The sequence below is a fragment of the Pelodiscus sinensis genome, chromosome 15 (assembly GCF_052426305.1).
Source record: "Pelodiscus sinensis isolate ZL-2025 chromosome 15, ASM5242630v1, whole genome shotgun sequence".
Lineage (NCBI taxonomy): Eukaryota > Metazoa > Chordata > Testudines > Trionychidae > Pelodiscus > Pelodiscus sinensis.
In genome coordinates, this window is record NC_143066.1 from 6,745,405 (window position 1) to 6,763,219 (window position 17,815).

At 49.9% G+C, this 17,815-nt stretch overlaps 2 protein-coding genes across 7 annotated transcripts in view; one reads left to right on the forward strand and one right to left on the reverse strand.

The window, feature by feature from the left end:
- Positions 1 to 17,815, forward strand: part of RHBDF1 (rhomboid 5 homolog 1) — a 105,021-nt gene that overhangs the window by 70,435 nt on the left and 16,771 nt on the right. For 5 of the 6 annotated variants that reach the window (XM_075899185.2, XM_075899190.2, XM_075899187.2 and 2 more), the window contains 6 exons: positions 513 to 643; positions 3,609 to 3,713; positions 6,536 to 6,749; positions 12,330 to 12,536; positions 13,608 to 13,730; positions 13,866 to 14,026. In XM_075899185.2, coding sequence (XP_075755300.2) covers positions 513 to 643; positions 3,609 to 3,713; positions 6,536 to 6,749; positions 12,330 to 12,536; positions 13,608 to 13,730; positions 13,866 to 14,026 — 941 coding nt within the window. The remainder of the gene's footprint in view (positions 1 to 512; positions 644 to 3,608; positions 3,714 to 6,535; positions 6,750 to 12,329; positions 12,537 to 13,607; positions 13,731 to 13,865; positions 14,027 to 17,815) is intronic. The other variant, XM_075899188.2, reaches the window with a different exon arrangement.
- Positions 1 to 17,815, reverse strand: part of SNRNP25 (small nuclear ribonucleoprotein U11/U12 subunit 25) — a 60,423-nt gene that overhangs the window by 17,308 nt on the left and 25,300 nt on the right. The window lies entirely within an intron of this gene.

The window sequence follows — 17,815 nt, forward strand, 5'->3', positions numbered from 1 at the left end:
AGTCACGTGAGTCTGTGATTTAAAAAAACTTACAACATGACAAGTGATTTTTTTTTTTTTTTTTTTTTTGGTTTGTCTCTAAGGTGCTGCAGCACCACTTGTTGTGTTTTAAGTTTTTTCCCAACCTTGGTATTGCTGCCAGGTTTTGTGTTTTGGATGGATGTTAGTGTGTGTCTCTTCCCTCATGCCCAATTCTGGGTCTGTAGTGTGATGACCTCACCCACTGCCTGGGGTGGGAGGGAGCATGTAGCCTTCTGTCACCCTGTCCATAGGTGATGCATCTTTCTCACCTAAGCAGCACTGTAGCAAAGTCCAGAGCAAGGGCAGAAGCCTGGTGCAAGAGCTTCTCTCCAGACCTGACCTTGTAGCACTTGATAGCCCATGAGATGCTACTCTGTCGTTAGCTACCCTGTTATTAGCTGCTTTTTTGTTGCATGTGGTGGGCTTTGCTAGGGAATGAATGTGCAGCATGAATGCAGGGGCAGTGAAATGCTCCCCACTTTGTTTTGCAGCCATTTAAACGCCCGGCCTTCCTGAGAAGCGTCAGCATGCCTGCTGAGAACACTCGCATCCCTTCCCCGCCAAATGAGGTGCGGCGGCCCATGCTCCATCGACAGACCTCCATTACCCAGACCATCAGGAGGTAAGACGCGGCATAGTGTGCACACTGGGACTGTTTGCAGTAGGAAAGGGGCAGGCCTGGGGTTCTGCTTCTGACAAGCCTTCTGTCGTCCTTTGCGCTCTCGGAAGAGATGCGTCAATTTCTTGCTCAGGGTTCTGGATGGTGAGGGAGCAGTTTCCTGTACTAGGAGCGTTTTGGTAGGGCTGCTGCTGAGCGATCCGAGCGTGCCCATGTTGCTGGATTACACTCTTTTCTTGCATTAGAGGCGCCTTATCATGATTTTTACTGTAGCATAGCACAGAGTCTTAGCTGAGTGTTTGGACTGGCTGTTCGCTCTAGCCTGGTCACGGCCCTTCAGGAGATTGTTGTGCTCAGCATTTGGGCAGAGATTTCCGATCACCCCGAAGGAGGCAGGGCTGTGGTTCTTGGGCTGCACACTGAGAGGCAGGATGTGCTAGCCAAAGCGCCCGTGTTATCTCCTTGTGCCCAAGGCTCCGTCCTGGGGCCAGCAGCTCTGCACTGTTATTCACTTGGCCCAGCATGACCTCACGCTGCTGTTTGGCCAGAACCAGTTGAAATGAAGGGGCTCCCCGTCGGCGATCCGGCTGCAGAAATGAGTCTGGACAGAATTCTGTGCAGTGCTGGGAGTGCCCCTCTAGGGACGGCTGCGAGTCATTCTCCGTTTCAGGCCCTTGCTTTCACACGTTCCCTTCTGGGCTGACGTGTTCTGGGCGTGGGCTCTGCTCAGAGGGAGAGCCCCGGAAAGTTTGAGCAAACTTCCTCGGGCTGCTTGTTTTTATGGCGGGTCAGACGATGCTCGTCGTGCCTTGTGCAAGCAGTCTGGCCACCCCTTTCCAAGTGGCAGGGCCGGCGGATGCCTGCCTGCCATCTGCTCGAAAGCTTGTGGCTCTCACCTGCAGAAGTTGGTATAATAAAGAATATAGAGACACCTGCCTTGTGTCTCTGACATCTGCTCAGCAGCCTGGCTGGGATGGTCCTTGGGAAGGCACACGTGCAGGGAAGTACCTTTGAAAGTGGGCAGTGGTTGGAGAAGGAGGGAAGTCTGCTGTGCAGGCCTAGAGCAGGGCAGAGGTGCTTGGCAGCCGTTCCCATGGAATTGGCTTTCTTGGCTGCTGGCTTATTCTCCTGGGACTGTTGGGCCCCCAGCACTGAGAGCCACCTCCTGCCTGTTAGTGGTACCTGTATATTGGAGCAACATGCATCCGCACCTCCACCTGGTCGTAGCGCCCAGCTCACGTTGCCCGGCAGAAGTGACTTTTCTGTCTGTTAGGCATGCTGGTCCAGTTTCTCCCAGATGTGGCGATCTCCCCTGCCCTGTGGCTCCCCGTACATAGACAGCAGCGCAGGTGGGGGGTAGGCGGCTTGCTGGGAGCCGTCTTTTAAGCCAGCACCCGGCATGTAGCGGGAGCCTGAGTGTAGCCGTGAAGATGAACTGACACACCCAAGCTCCTCGGTTAGCCGTGTGCATGATTCCACTTTCACATCCCTCACAGGAAAGTTCATTTACTGTCTCAGGCTGGGAGTCGCTGTGCGCAGCCTGAGTCCGGGGTTGTCTCTTAGGTGGAGTGAACATTGCTGCTGTTGCAGTTTTGTGCACTCTTATTTTACAGCCCTGAGATGTGCTCAAGGTCCCCCAGGGCAACTGGGGAGTCCCAATTCCTGGGTGGGTGAATGGCTCAGACGTCCCATTTACCTTCATATCACTTACAGGAGCTTTTGAAAAAGTCCCCCTGCTCTGAAAAGGTGCAGTACGATGATGTGGCTGTTCCACGCGGCTCGTACACAGCGGAGAGGGTCTGCTAAGGGCACGGCTTTCCATTATTTAGATGCCTTTTGGCCGCCTTGCTTGTAGGCGTTCCCCCAGATTCCTAAGGAGTGGGTGGATCAGCCTAGAAGGCTAGTCCCTGGGCAGACGGCCGTGGTAGGAGATGCAGGCAGATCCCTGAGGGGAAGCAACAAGGGCGGGGAATGGCTTAATAAAAGAGAAGGTCAGATAGATATGTAGGAGGGCAAGAGGAGAAATGTACATTTGATCCAAAGGAGGTGGGGAGCCAGTCGCGAGAGGCCAGGATGGGGTGTGGTGGGCTGGCCAGAAAGCTGATCTCAGCAGCTGTGTTGTGTGGGCTGGGGCAGCATTGAGTGTCTCAGGGAGGCTACAGACATTGCAAGAGACAGTGGGGGACTGGATGGGCGCGTTAGTGGTAGGGACAGAAAGAAAAGAGCAGCGCTTAATAATGCTGAAGACAAATCAGTTGGAGTCTCTCCCATGGCCTAGGTCCCAGGGTTAGGAGATGAAGGGGTAGGAACCAGAGGCCACCTCAGAGAAGAAAGGGGATGGTGGACAGTGGCTGAGGATGGAAGGGTAGGGAGGAAAGATCTGAAGCCAGGTTTTGACCTTGTGTTTAAGTTGACAGCCAGACTTCCAGGAGGACACTGGAAGCCTTTCGTTCCACTTCCTAGCCTCTGCCCTGCCTTCAGGGGGCTGGTCGTCAGCAGCCTTGATCCTCAGAGAAAGAAACTGAGGCATGGAGCGGTAAAAGCCAACGTGTCCAAGTGTTGGTGCCTAAAGCTGGGCAGCCCGGTCCATAGTTAGGCACTGAATAGAAGTGGCTTGACTTCCAGGGGACACAGGCTGCTCTGGCGGTGGCAGGAGTCACGTGGAAATCAGGCTGTGGTTGATTTAACGTCTGTGGGAACGTGATGTGTCTTGCCCCAGACCCCGCTTCAAGTTAAAAGGACGGCGGCTCCTGTCTGCCACCCCCAGCCTCCCTCCACGAGGCTGCGCTGTCCATCAGCATGTGGAATGGGGTGCACCTGGCCTCAGCTGTCACTGTGGCAAAAAAGTTGGGAACGGGAATGAATGCCAGAGCAGTGCTCCTGATGGCAATGGGGAACGGCACCACCCACGCACTGCCTCTCCCAGCCAGCCCTGCGGGCTCTCTCCCTTCCGCTCTTTTCTTTGCAGCAGACGGGTACGGTTTGAGAGGATTCAGACCCTGCCTGTTCATGGGCACCGGGCGGGCAGGAGGCCCCTGAGAAAAAGGCAGTCAGTGCCCCGCTCGCTCTTCAGGTACCAGTAGCATTGAGTGTGAAGCCCAGCCACTGCATGTGTGTGGGAGGGCTGCTGTGAACCAGGCATGGATGCCTGGCCTGCCCCATGCATGGATGCCTGGCCTGCCCCATGCATGGATGCCTGGCCTGCCCCATGCATGGATGCCTGGCCTGCCCCATGCATGGATGCCTGGCCTGCCCCATGCTGCCTGCTGCAGAGATCCCAGGGGCTGGGCGAATCCAAACAAACGCGCCTGCTGTGGTGGATGTCTTGTGCTCACCTAACAGAACTGAGGGTCTTACTGACTAAACGGTTCTGCAGCTGAAAATACCAGGCATGGAATTGACTAATGAGCCATTAGCTTCCTTCCCCCCTAACAAGCCCTCAGCCTCCTGGTCTCCTGCCCAGGTGGAAGCAGTTCCCAGAGGAATGCCTGAGCCCCAGGAAGCTCCAAATGCAGGGTGTTCTGTTTCACCCTGCTGTGCAAACGGGAACACGGTGTGTGCGCACAGCTCCTTGGGATGAGGAATACTCCCACCCAGCCTCAACCTGGGGAGAGGAAGAGCGAGAACGACCCACAGGTCCCAGATGCCAGTCAGCATTGCTTAATGTGCCTCTGGAAGGTGCTTAGATAGCAAAAGGGGGCTCTGTGACACTCCCAGCCCAAGAAGGGTTATAAACTGGGCTTCTAGTAAAGTTAATATCCAAGAAACCAAACAAATGCACCTTGCCCAAGTCCCAAGCCTGCGCAGTCTCACCGGAGAACCGCCGCCATCCCCTATAACCGCTCCCTGCTTTCTCCCTGTGTCCTTGGAGGCTTTCCACTCTTCAGCAGAACTCCAGACCTGTAAAGGGCCAGGGGACATCTTTAAAGGGCAAGGGTGCTCCGGTATGAGTGCTGCAAACAGAGCAGAATAGCGGCTCCTTCCATCCCAGTAGCCCATCTCTGCTTTCAGTCGGACCAATTGCCCTCTGCTGTGAGCGCCAGGGACCTGTCGTGCTGGTGGCTAATGGAAGTGGAGGGTGTCGAGGGCTCTGAGGCGCCATCTGTTTCTGTCAGTACATTGTTCCATCAACGGTTATTAGGACAGTACAATCTCCCTTCAGAGGAGGGCCCCCGAGGTGCCGGCTGCACCCTCACCGGTGACCTGATTCACAGACGTCTTGTGACAAATGAAGTGATGGGAAGAGGAGCAGAGTGCTGGTTACGGAAGTCTGGAGACAAATCCGATCAGTTGATTATTTTGAAACCTTACAGGAAGCAAGGACGGTTTCTTTCTTCTCCTGTAGCCACCTGCACAATCCCAGTCCGGGGGTTGTTTTGGGCTGAGGGCAGCTCAGTGAATTCAGGCTGTGTCAGGTGGGCTGCTGGTCCCAGTCCCGCCCATGGTGAGTTCCAGTTTGAGCTTAGCTGTTGGTGTCTGTGGGAGCAGAACAGCATCCTGAGGGAGGAGATCCTGAGCTCTGTGCAAAGCCCCTTCTTGGTAGTTGGCCTGTGTCACCAACCGAGGTGCTGGAAGAAACTGAGCTTGCTCCAAGCAGGTGAGACCATGGGCTACTGAAGATCAGTGGAAAGCGCTGGGTTTGTTGTTCACCGTATATAGGGTCTGGCTGGGTAAGCAAGTGACAGTGGGCCAAAATGGCTTGTCCAGTAGGACAGGGGCAGATCTTGCTTCCTTCATCTGGGCAAAGGTAGACAGTGGCAGTGGGGGGCTGAATTTCGACCTGTGGAGAAGGCAGGTGCGTGCTGGGTGAATTGAGTGTCTCACTGGGGGCGTTGTAATTTACACTAGCTGCCAGTTATCTTCAGAGTACAATCTCATGTGCTGGTATTAGCCTGTAACGCTCCAGATGGCCTAGGAGCAGCATTCTCGGGAGCCACGTCTTTCCCCGGGCTGCCCAGCCAGAGCTGCCATCTGCAAAGCTGCCTAAGCTGAAGCTGTCTTGGGAATGACAGAGAGGGCCCTGCTTAGGGGAGCCAACAGCCACGCTGTGCGCCTGGGCAAGGTGTGTGGGGGGCCTGCTCTGCCCTTGTGGAAGAGGCAGGGTCTCAAGCGCAAGGGGCTGTGCCAAGGCAGCCAGCCCTCAGCACTGCCCGGACAGCACCCACCGCCCTGAGAGCCACCTACAACACGCCGTGCGGAACTCTGGCGGAGATTTAAAGGGCCCAGGCTCTGGCCGCTGCAGCCCTGGGCCCTTTAGAATTGCTGGGCCCCGGAGCAGTTGCCCTTTCTCCCGTTGGCGGGCCTGGGGCTGCTGGCAGGGTGAGGCAATCTGCATGGCGGCCCTTCCGATTTTAGAATTCACTCTCCTCCTTGGATCAAAAATGCCAGTCTTGTGACCTTTGGGGGACGCTGCCAAGCTTGCCTGTTCTGGGTACCTCAAAGGGATGTACAGAGGGGACCAGTTTGAGGTGAATGGGGTTACAGTTGGGAGTTTTTTAGTGAGAGAGGCTGTTGGAGGCCTTTGAAATGGATCTGTGTTTACGTAACCAACTCTACTTGGCTAGGGACCTTTTTGTTATAACTCAAAGCTAATAAAAACAGGGTCGATTCTCCTCTCACTGCCTAGGTAGAAACTCCCCCTAACGTGTGGTGTGAAATGTTTGTTTTGATGGAAAAGACGTTTTGTTGTTGTTGTAATGTTTTGCTGAAACATTTGTGCCCCAGTCTTACTGGTTAATTGAAACCAAGCTGTGACGAGCCTGTGAGAAATAATTTAGGGCAGAATCCTGCCTGGGAACAGACTAGGTGTGAACCACGGAGGGCTTTTCTATCTGTCGTTTGCATGATTTAAGTCAACCCAAACTTCCCCCGGGCTTCTGCATTGGTGTCTTTCAGGGGCACAGCCGATTGGTTTGGGGTAAGCAAGGACAGCGATGCCACTCAGAAATGGCAGAGAAAAAGCCTTCGCCATTGCAGCCAGCGATATGGGAAGCTGAAACCTCAGGTCATCCGGGAAATGGACCTGCCCAGCCAAGATAACATCTCGCTCACCAGCACAGAGACTCCTCCTCCTCTCTACGTCGGGCCTTGTCAACTGGGCATGCAGAAGGTGAGTCCGATGAAGGAGCAGCCGGGGCCACTCCGTGGAACGTGTTCGCTTTCAGAGCGTACCCGCAAGGCTCCTTTTCCTCCCCTCCCACTGTGCGATGCTAAGCCTGCTTCAGGGTTCAGTGTTTCCTGATCATTTCAGATCCGTGTACACAAGACACTAAAGAGATCCAGCATGGAAACAAAGGTCTAGAGAAAAGGAAGAGTTTCTCGGGAGAGGATAGTGATAGAAATGTAGCCGTGTTAGTCTGGTCTAGCTGAAACAAAAAACAGGACTATGCAGCACTTTAAAGACTAACAAGATGGTTTATTAGATGATGAGCTTTCGTGGGCCAGACCCACTTCCTCAGATCAAATAGTGGAAGTGGGTCTGGCCCACGAAAGCTCATCATCTAATAAACCATCTTGTTAGTCTTTAAAGTGCTACATTGTCCTGCATTTTGCTTCGGGAGAGGATGTTTTCCTAAATCTCATACACATTGTATCAGGCTCTTCCCATTCAGTGTTGCCCCACCCCCACTCTGTGGTTTATAATCTGCAGTCTGTTTCCCGGGGACTCTGAGAGCTGTGGCTTTGTCCCTTTGGCATCATCACTGAATGAGAGTGGGAGGTGAGCACTCGTTATCAATTGCAGGCATTGTGGACAGTGTTTTTAGCATCCTCCATAGCAAGAGATTCCATTTCCCGTGTCCGATCTAGCTGTCAGAGTGTCTTCCACCATGGGATGCTCATGGTTTTGGGAGGAGACCTGTCAGTTTACTTCTGATACCCAGATTAGACCCTATCTTCCCCAACCACAGTCTCCTATTAACAGCTCCATTACCACAGAGTGCACTTGTTAAATCTTCACCTTAGCGAGTACCCTAGTTTTCAGTATCCTCAGAAATACTGTTATATCCCACGACTTCAGAGGCGCTACCTGTGTATCGGCTCTTACCTCAGGCTGGTACACTCGCCTCATGAACCCTCAGAACTTGCCAGGGTTTTGCTTTCAGCTTCCTTGCCTACTCTGTGTTCCTGAAGTACTGATCCTGCCTATACATAAACCTAAACGTGGTAACTTCATTAGTGCTTGAGCTCTGACCCGAAGGGTTCCCAGTTCCTTGCTTTTCCCTCACACCTGACCTGGGGCTATGGAATCAGTTAAGAGGGATGCACTTGTCCAGATGGGGAAATGAAATGAAATGAAATGACCTCCTTCTGCAGTCTCTAATCCTGTCTCGAAGGAAGGAGGGTCAGGTCTTAGTGGTGTTTCCATAGCCCAGGATGGTCTCTGGTCTGACCCTGGTTCTGCTCTCTCACCTCAGTCTCCAAAGCTGAAATGTCTCATGTTTTAGCTTTTTTCAAGTTTGGATTTAATCAAATACGCCATTGCAGAATTATGGGACCTGGAGAAATGGGGCTGCTTTTTCAGTTTGGAAAAGCCTTTGAATCAACTCACATTTAACATGTGGCTTCAAACAAAGCCTGTGCTCTGGACTTTGCTGAGAACATAGCTTGATAAAAAGTATCCTTGTAAAATATTTATTCATGGTCAAGATTGTTTAATATCGGAGCTTCCATTGACTCCTCGGACAGCAGTTGTAACGTGTGTCTAAAACTTTGTGGTTATTTTTGAAAGTAACCCCTCCTGTGTGCCAATTTATGAAAGACTTGTAAAGTTAATGAGCACCACATCTCAGACTTCACAAATGCTACCCTTCGAAGCCATGTGGAAGTTGTAATGTCTGTCGGATGTAGCTGCCGCAGTTTATAACTTCCATATGTGACAGTGGAAAGAGACCTGTTGGATGTTGAACTCTTGGTTATGAGCCCAACCATCAGAGCCTATAACTTTTCAGGCCAGAGCTGTTGGGCTAATGAGGGTTAGAGGCTATACTGGCAGAACTTGTACATCTGCCAAAGACTGTATTTCGTCAGCCGTTGGTTAGGAGAGTGCATAGAATGTGCTGCCCTAGTCAGCACTGGTTTGTTCCAGCTGGGCTGGACAGAGTTAAATCCTCGTTTTTGGTCTTGTGGAGGAGTAATGTGAGGCTTCTGGGTGCTGTAACTTCACACGTCTGGGACCCAGGAAGGCTACAAGCAGAACTGAGAAACTGACAAACTTCACGGAAGGTTGCAAAATTGTTTTATTTTTCACACTTGTTATCCCAAGTTCCTAATCAGCATGTTTATTATTTTCCATTTTGTAACAAGTCATATTGGGGGAAAAAATCAGCCGTGTCACTAGGTAAGTTTAAGAAAAAATTGAAAAAAATGTAGCGAATGATTGACTGCCTTGCTTAGTTTGGCACTAGCTAGCAGTAAATGAAACATCAGTACAATTTTCTGGGCAAAATTTCTGGGTGTCTGTGAGGGAGACCACTCGGCGCTAGAGTTCCTCCTCGGGGTTAAGCACAGTGTAGTGGTGTCTCTCCCCATCTGACACCCATTGCTGCCCATCTCTTTGGAGCTGCAGTGGTCTCTCTTCTTGTAACTCGGCCCTCTGGCCGGGTTATAATTTAGTCCACCTCTGCCAGGGTACCAGAAAAGTCCAACTAAGTCCAAAGACCTTCAGGCCCAACACCGAGCTGTCTCTCCTTGTTGGCGCTCTGTTGTCCATGTCCCTTTCTCAGGGGCTTCGTGCCACCGTCCCCTGTGGCTGATAGGGAGTCTAGCCCCTACCACCATATCAGGTTCCGGCCCAGCAACCTTGTAATCAGCAGCCAAGGGCTACTTTGCAGAGCTCCTGGCTACTGCCTCCCTGGGCTCTTTCCTATTAAACCTTTCTCAGGCCTTCACCTGGGCTGCAGGCTGGCGCTCCTAGGCCTTCCCTGGAATCCTCGAACAATCTAAAAGCACAAACTCAAACCAATTTCTGCTCTTTAGACTTGACCTCCTGTCCCCTCAAAGAATGCTTCTCAGGGCTCTCTTTCTGCCAGTCTGCATTGTGCCTTTAGGCTAGGGCTTGCGACTGGAGCTGCTGGATTTCCAGTGACTGCTTTGTCTGCCTCCTGGCCTTCTGCCAGACTTCCTCAATCAGGAGCGGATCCCAGGGCCAACTCTCTCCCTGGGCTTTCTCCTCCCATCCTCTCTAGACTCAGAGGGCCAACTCTCTCCCTGTAGCCCAGGGGTCGCAAACTCACCGCCCGTGGGCTATCTATGGGCCAATCAGTTCCGCAATCCTCCCTGAGCATGAGAGTCCCTGTGGCCCTCGGGAGGTGGGTGCATACCCTTCCACCAAGCCCAGCCCCTGCTCTGCCCTCGCCCCCCATTGCACTGCTTCTCCCAAACCTCTCCCCCCAAGGCATGCAGCCTCAGTGATTACTGGTGGGGCCTGGCGCAGGGAAGCAGCAGTGGTCACCCACCCGTTCCCCACTCCCCACACACTCACGACAGTGGCAGGAACTGCGGGAAAGTGGAGTGATGCAGCAACTTGGGGTCTGCTCCAGGCTGGCCGGGAGATGGCAATGGTTGCTCTGTGTCCTGCTGCAGAGGTTAGTATAGGGAGGCCCAACCCCTGCTGCCAGCCCCAACCCACCTCAGACTAACCTGACAATGGGGACTGTCCTGTCCATAGGACGACTGAAGCTGCCACTGTGAGGGCCCCCAAAGTGCAAGGATGGTTTGCACCAGCCGCCCTGGGACCATGGATGGGATGACTCTGCACACGTCTGCCACTGGCCACAGGGATGTACCAGGAGCGGTGCAGGGATAGCAGCAAGAAGCCATTTTAACCCTGCTGGTGGTGGCAATGGGGTCCCCTGGGAGGGGTTTAAATCACCGGGGGTGGGGATGGGGGTGGGGGCGGCAGGCAGGATCAGAGCATGCAGAGACTCCTGCACTGTCCAGGGGCCTGCCAGAGGGGAGTGCCCGCTGGCCCACTAGGAGGGTCTGAGGACTGGCACTGGTCATAAGGTAAATTGAGCAGAGCAACCCCTGTGGTAGCCTCTTTCTCTCTCAATGTCCTGCTTTTATAATCACTGCCCAGTTCCGCCCAAGCTGGGATTTTCCCTAAGCCTGGTTCTCTCTTCTCCCTGCTCTGTTCTCCAGAGCTGCTGCTAGGTATCATAATTGGCGTCTCAGGCCTTCATTAACCCTTTCAGGGCCTATGTGGGGTACACACCATATAATAGTAAGGGGAAAAAAACATTCCTTACCCCCCTCCCCCAGATGGAAAATTTTAGTCCAGCTCTAGTTACAAGCTGCGGTGGCATCACTGAACAAACCAGTCCATGCTGGGTTACATCAGCCCAGAATGGGGCAGGGTTACGTTTTCAAAAACGGGGCCCCAATCCTGCAAACACACATACTTTTCTTAACTATCTCGGATAGTCCCACTGAGCCATGTTCTGGGGGGGAGGAAGTGGGAGGGGGGAAGTATTTAAAAAACAAACAAAAGGGAGTGAAAGAGAACCCCCCCATCCTTCCCAAAAATCCAAAGTGACATGAACATGCAATTTGAAACGAAACAAAATAAAAATGTTCCATTTCAAAAATGTTCATTATAAAATTGAACAATGTTGTTAAAAATGACATTTCTCTACAAAAATGTTTATTTTCAACAAAACCATCATTTCTGGTGAGAATTTTTCACTTGAAAAATTTTGACCCGCTCTAAAGAACAGCAGTGATGACCAGGAAGGTGTTTGTGTTCTGCTGCTGAGCAAAGGAGGCATTTCATAGCCCTAGCTAAGCTGGGTGAATAGGCATCATCATCAGCATAGTAGATTACATCAGTGCCGATACTTGCAGTGTAAGGCCCATTGGAGGGGAAAATGTGAAATCTTGCAGAGTTGTATGTTAGCTGTATTAAATCACAAAAAGGACCAGGGCATCACAGTGGGGAGCTCAGGAAAGACTTCTGCTCAGCTCTGGTCCAAAAAGCAAACAAAATGTTAGGATACAAGATGGAAAATATAAGAAACATTATTATACATGATGTAAATCAATGGCACAGCCCATCTTACTAGTGTATGTTGCACTGGTCATTCCATCTCAAAAAGGATTTTGAAGAGTTAGACGAGTCTAAGAGGAACTTACTCTCAGAATTATTTTGGGAAAGTTCTTTGAACTGTTATACAGGAGATCTTGTAAGTTGATCACAGTGATTCCATTTGGCTTTGGAGTCTCTGAAAAGGAGCCAGAGAACGACCGAGGTCCTAGAAAAACTCTCATTCACACAACAGATAATTAGACTATGAAAGTTGCTGCCACGTGATGATGTTGAGGTATTTAAGATGAGTGAGAGGAGGATTGGACACTTACGTGGATAATACGAAAATTGAGAGTTGTGTTATAGTGAATAACAAAACTTTTGGAAGGGACATAGACTGTCTCATTCAGGGCTCAAGATGCGACCTTCATGGAGTATAGATTCTCCATGCTCCACTCCTTCCTCTGAAGCATCTTGTGTTGGCAGGCCTCCGAGACAGGATACTGGGCTTGATGAAGCCCTGGTCTGATCCAGTCTGGAGGTCCTATATTTCGTTGTGTTTGTTGAGGGGAGAAGAGAGCCCCCCGGATAAGGCTCCTTGCCTCAGAGTGCATGCTGAGCTCTCCCCATTTCTCTTAGTAACAGAGGTCTTCTCTTTGACTGCAGATTGTAGACCCGTTAGCCCGAGGCCGAGCATTCCGAATGGCTGATGAGAATGATGGATACAGCATCCCCCACACGCCAATCACACCAGGTGCCACGTCACTGTGCTCCTTCACCAGCTCTCGGTCTGGGTTCAATCGCTTACCACGACGGCGGAAACGGGAATCAGTGGCTAAAATGAGTTTCCGAGCGGCAGCAGCTCTAGTGAAGGTACTGTCTGAATGAGGCGATTCCTATGCGGGTGGGATGGGGCTCGCTGATGAAGGCACATTCTGTGGGATTCCTGAGGTGAGAGGAGGTATAAAACGAGACTCCTGTAGGTCATTTGGGGGGGGAAGTGTCACTGTTCCGACTGTAAGTACGCTCTGCTTCCTACCCATTGCTAGGAGGAAGTGGAGTAAGGTACTTGTAGGCTGTACACAGACCTGCCGAGAGTTTGTCAGTCTGAGTGTTTCCAGGCACAGAGCAACCAGGCTCACAGGTTCTTTAGGAAATGTGTTTAGCAGTAGGGAAGCTAGGCTTTGACTGGATGAGAAGCTTGGAAAAGCTAAGCTGTGACTGGGTGATGATCCTTGGAAAGAAGCATACATAGACTGCAGAAAGCACCGTTTAGCTCCGCTGAAAGGAAAGTTGGGAATAATTCTAGCTGTTGCATTCCTAAAGGGTTAAAATCATTAATTCACTGGATTAATTGAAAGTAAAGTTTTTACCTTGTTTACTATCAGTTTTTCATTCCGTTCTGTTTTCATTTGCTCGATCTTTGGGGGGCGGTTTGTAAAAACTGTAACTTTTAACACAGAGAATAAAAATAAGGAGAGATGAGGAGAATAGGGGGTGAAAACTTAGGAAGGTAGTGAGACCTGAGCCAAGAGAGATTAACTGTTAGTTACATGTCAGGGTCACTAGTGTGCTTGCCAGAAGTCACCAGTGTGGCATCCTGACATTGCTCTATCCACTAATGCTAATCATTCCACTACGTGCATGGCCCCGTGTGTCATGTTGACTTGCATAAGAAGCCAACGCAGCAGACTCCGAGAGAGCCCCCCAAAGACCACAAAATCAGATAAGGACCAAAGGCACCAGCCCATGTTTCTTGTAAATGAAGAACGGTCGTAGCTTCCCTGGCTCAGATGCTTACCGTTAAAATGACATGTTTGCTTATTACAATGGACTTGACTCAGTAACATGGGCTCTGCCCCCTTAGTCGACTGTCTAGGCCTTAGGTGTGTGCGCGTGCAGGGAGATTTCTCTGTGACTGAATGCCGTACCCGTCCCTTCCAGGGCCGCTCTGTGAAGGACAGTACCCTGAGGAGGGCCCAGCGGCGCAGCTTCACCCCTGCCAGCTTCTTGGAGGAGGACACAGTGGATTTCCCAGATGAGTTGGACACCTCGTTTTTTGCTCGGGTAAGGGGAGCAGTGCTGGTTTGGTCCTAGTAGCAAAGGCTGTAAGAAAGCTAGAGCTGGAAGCGCTGCCTTTTAAGTTGCTTTGCTCTAAAAGTCACCGGAATGTCGTTGATGGACTTACGTTTCTTTGCCCAGGAAGGAGTCCTCCACGAAGAGCTCTCTACGTACCCCGATGAAGTGTTTGAATCTCCATCTGAAGCGGCGATCAAGGACTCTGAGGTGAAACCCCAGGAGCAGGCGGATCTAACAGGAGGTGCCTTGGACAAAAATGAACTTGAAAGGAGTCACCTGATGCTGTAAGTATCTTCTGACTGTTGGCAGAATCTAATTCCTGGTCCAGACTGTGGGAAGGGAAAGACATTTCACAGCCCAGGCTTGAAAGGCCTTAGCCACCATTGCTTATGGTGAAGACAAGCCCAAAGGAGCTACTGTCTCAGTTGCTGCATAGGCCTGGATTGGTGCTATGATTGGTACCTTACGTCAGCTGTCTCCGTTTAGCTCAGTACAAATCCAGAGGTGCACAGATTCTTGCTTAGAGCCAAATGCCAGCCCTCTTCTTGAAGGCCTTGAAAGGAAAGTCTGTGGGGCTGGTGAGGCCACTTCCTCAATATTTGTGTCTGGGTGCAGCCTCTGGGACACCATACCTGAAATCTGCTTGTTTACATAGGAAATAGCCTGCAACTCCAGAAAGCAGACGACTACAGGTGCATAAGAGGAGTTAACTGCTCACTTGCCTCTAGTTAGCATAACACAGGGGTCTCCAACCTTTTTGAGCACGAGATCACTTTTTGAATGTAAGTGCAATCCAAGGTCTACCTCAAATATAAATACCCTGGCCTCGCCTCCTTCCCGCCTCTTCTCCAAGGCCCGGTCCCTGCTCACTCCATCCTCCCTCTCTTGCCCATCCTCACTCACTTTCATCGGCTGGGGCAGAGGGTTGGGGTGCAGGCTCTGGATTTTGATTAAGGGATCTGGAGTGCGAGAGGGGCTCTGAGCTGCTCTTGGGACAGGCTGTTGGGATGCCGGAGGGGGTTCTAGATGCAGGCTCTGGGACGGTGTTTGGATGCAGGGATACTTGGAGTGCAGGAGGGGGTTCAGGACTGGGGTAGGAGCTTGGGATGTGGGTTCCAGCTGAGCACTGCCGGTGGCTCCTAGTTGGTGGTGCAGTGGGGCTAAGGCAGGCTCACTCTTGCCCTGGCCCTGCCTCACTCCCTAAAGCAGCCAGCAAACTTCAAACCAAGTCCTGTTTTGCCCCCCACCCTGCTCTGGGGTGAAAGGATACAGAGTGGGAAGGGGCACCTTGCCATCAGTCCTCTTCTCCCTTCCCTGCCCTGCCCAGAAAACAGGAGGCTCCCGGGGGAGGGACAGCTCCAAGGCAAAGGACAGGAGATGCACGGGGGAGGAGGAGCAGCTGAAGTGCTGGCACTTGATAGCCTCTTGGCCAAACCAGTCAGGATCACTTGTTGGAGGCTCCAAGATCTACTGGTTGGTTACCACTGGCATAACACTATGATGCAACTGGGCCCCTCCACAAATGACCTGACATTTGGGCCCCTGCATCTCATTTTTATGATGCTGTGTCATTTTTCAGGGGAAGCAAAGACCCATTTAATTGGGTAGTTCTATGTTCTCAGCATTCATATATGGCAAACCTGCAGTGTGTAAATGTCAGTCATCTAGGGTATTGGCATGAAGACGGGTAGATAGAATGGCTATCCATAGCCATATTCGCTCTGGATTGTCCTGCTCACATGCTGTGGAACAATATGGTGGATGATTTTGAAACCAAATAAGTGGACGACCTGTTTTCTGGAGACCATGATGCAAGGGTGGAAACTTGATGAGTTTTCCGTTTCCTTTTTAGCATAAGAATATCAGAATGGCCACATTAGGTCAGACCAATTGTCCGTGTAGCCAGTATAGTGTCTTCAGACAGTGGTCAGTGCCAGACACTTTAATTGATCGAGTGATCCATCCCTGTCATTCAGTCCCAGCTTCCGGCAGTCAGAGGTTATGGGACAGCCATTGTTGGCCCTATCCGCCAAGAATTTACTCAGTTATACTTTTGCCCTTTTCGGGTCTTCTGGCAAAGGAGTTCTACATCCTGACTGTGCGTTGTGTTAAGTGCTTCCTTCTGTTTGTGTTGAACCTGCTGCCTATTAATTACATTGCCGGACCCCATGTTCCTATATTATATGATAGGGAAAATGACACTTTCTTTATTTTACTTTCTCATTTTCTCCACACTATTCATGATTTTGTAGATCTCGATCACATCCCCTCTTAATGATCTCTTTTCTAACTGAGCAGTCAGTCTTTTCAATCTCCCTCATGTGGAAGCTGTTCCATACCCATAATCTTATTTGTTACCCTTCTCTGTATCTTTTCCAATTCTAATGTATCTTTTTTGAGATAAGGCAACCAACACATAGTATTCAAGGCATGAATGCATCATGGCTTTCTATAATGGCAGTATGTCATTTTTCTGTTTTATCTATCACTTACCTAATACTTCCTAAAATTCTGGTAGCTTTTTTTGACTGCTGCATGTTGAGTGGATAATTTCAGCAAACTATCCACAATGACTTCACAATCTCTGTATTGAGTGATAACAGCTAATTGTGACCCCATCATTTTGTACTTACTGTTTGGATTATGGTTTGCATTGTGCATTACTTTGCATTGATCCACGTTGAATTTCATCTACCATTTTGTTGCCGTCACCTAGTTTTGTGAGATCCTCTTGTAACTCTTCACAGTCAGCTTTGAATTTAACCCGCTTGAGTAATTTTGTAGCATCTGCGAACTTTGCCACCTCACTCTCTTTTTCCAGACAATGTATGAACATGTTGGTCCCAGTACAGACTCCTGGAGGAACTCGCTATTCATCTCTCTCCATAGTGAATATGATCTTTTCCTGTCTTTTAACCCATTGCTGGCCTATGAGGACCTTCCCTCTTACCCCATGACTACTTACTGTGGTTAAAAGCCCTTGTTGAGGGTCCTTGGCTCTCTGAGGGCGTATCTAGACTACAGGGATTTTTCGAAAAAAGTGGCCTTTTTCCGAAAAATCTTTACCTGCGTCTAGACTGCAGCCGTATTCTGTCGACAGTAAATCGAAAGAACACGGCAGTTTTATTGACCACGGAAAACCTTGTTTTACGAGGAATAATACCTTTTTTTCAGAACTGCACTTTTGAAAAAAGCGCTATGTAATGCAAACTTTGCTTTTTCGAAAGAGAGCATCCATACTGCCTGGGTGCTATCTTTTGAAAAAGCGGCTTGCTTTTTCGCAAGTACTGATTGTAGTCTAGATGCTTTTTTGAAAGTATCTTTTGAAAAAGCTTCTTTCGAAAGAGGCTTGCAGTCTAGACATAGCCTGAAAGTCCAAGTACGCTATATTTACTTGATCACTATTGTCCATGTTTGCTGACCCCTTCAAAGAATTCTAATAGGTGGGTGAGTCATGATTTTCCTTTACCAAAGCCTTGTTGACTCTCCCGCAAAGTATCACATTCATCTATCAATCTAATTATTCTCTTCTTTACTATAGTTTCAGTCTGTCTGATATTGAAGAGGCTGACTTAAGTGATAGCTTATACGTGACAGTTAGTAGATCTGCAGTTTCATATTGGTGTTTTTTCAGAACTTTGTGGTGAATATCCTTTGGTCCTGGTGACTTACCATTTAATTTATCTATGTATTCCATAACCTCCTCTATAGATAACACAGTATGGGACAGTTTTTAAGATTTGTCACCTAAAAAACAGGCTCTCCTGGGAATCTCCCTTACATCCTTTGCAACAAAGACTGATGTCGAGAATTCATTTAGCTTCTGTGCACTAGCTTTGTCTCATTTGAGTGCTCCTCTAGCAGTAAGGTTATAGAAACTAACAGCAATTTATTTTATTTTATTTTTTATTTTTTTGTTGGTTGGTTCAAATTTTTTTTTTGGCCTGCCTAATTATACCTTTGCCTCTGACTTGCAAGAGTTTGTGCTACTGTCTATTTTCCTTGGTGGTATTTGACTTCTAGTGTTTAAAAGATGTCTCTTTGTTTTTAAGCACTTCTTTTACTTTGTTTTG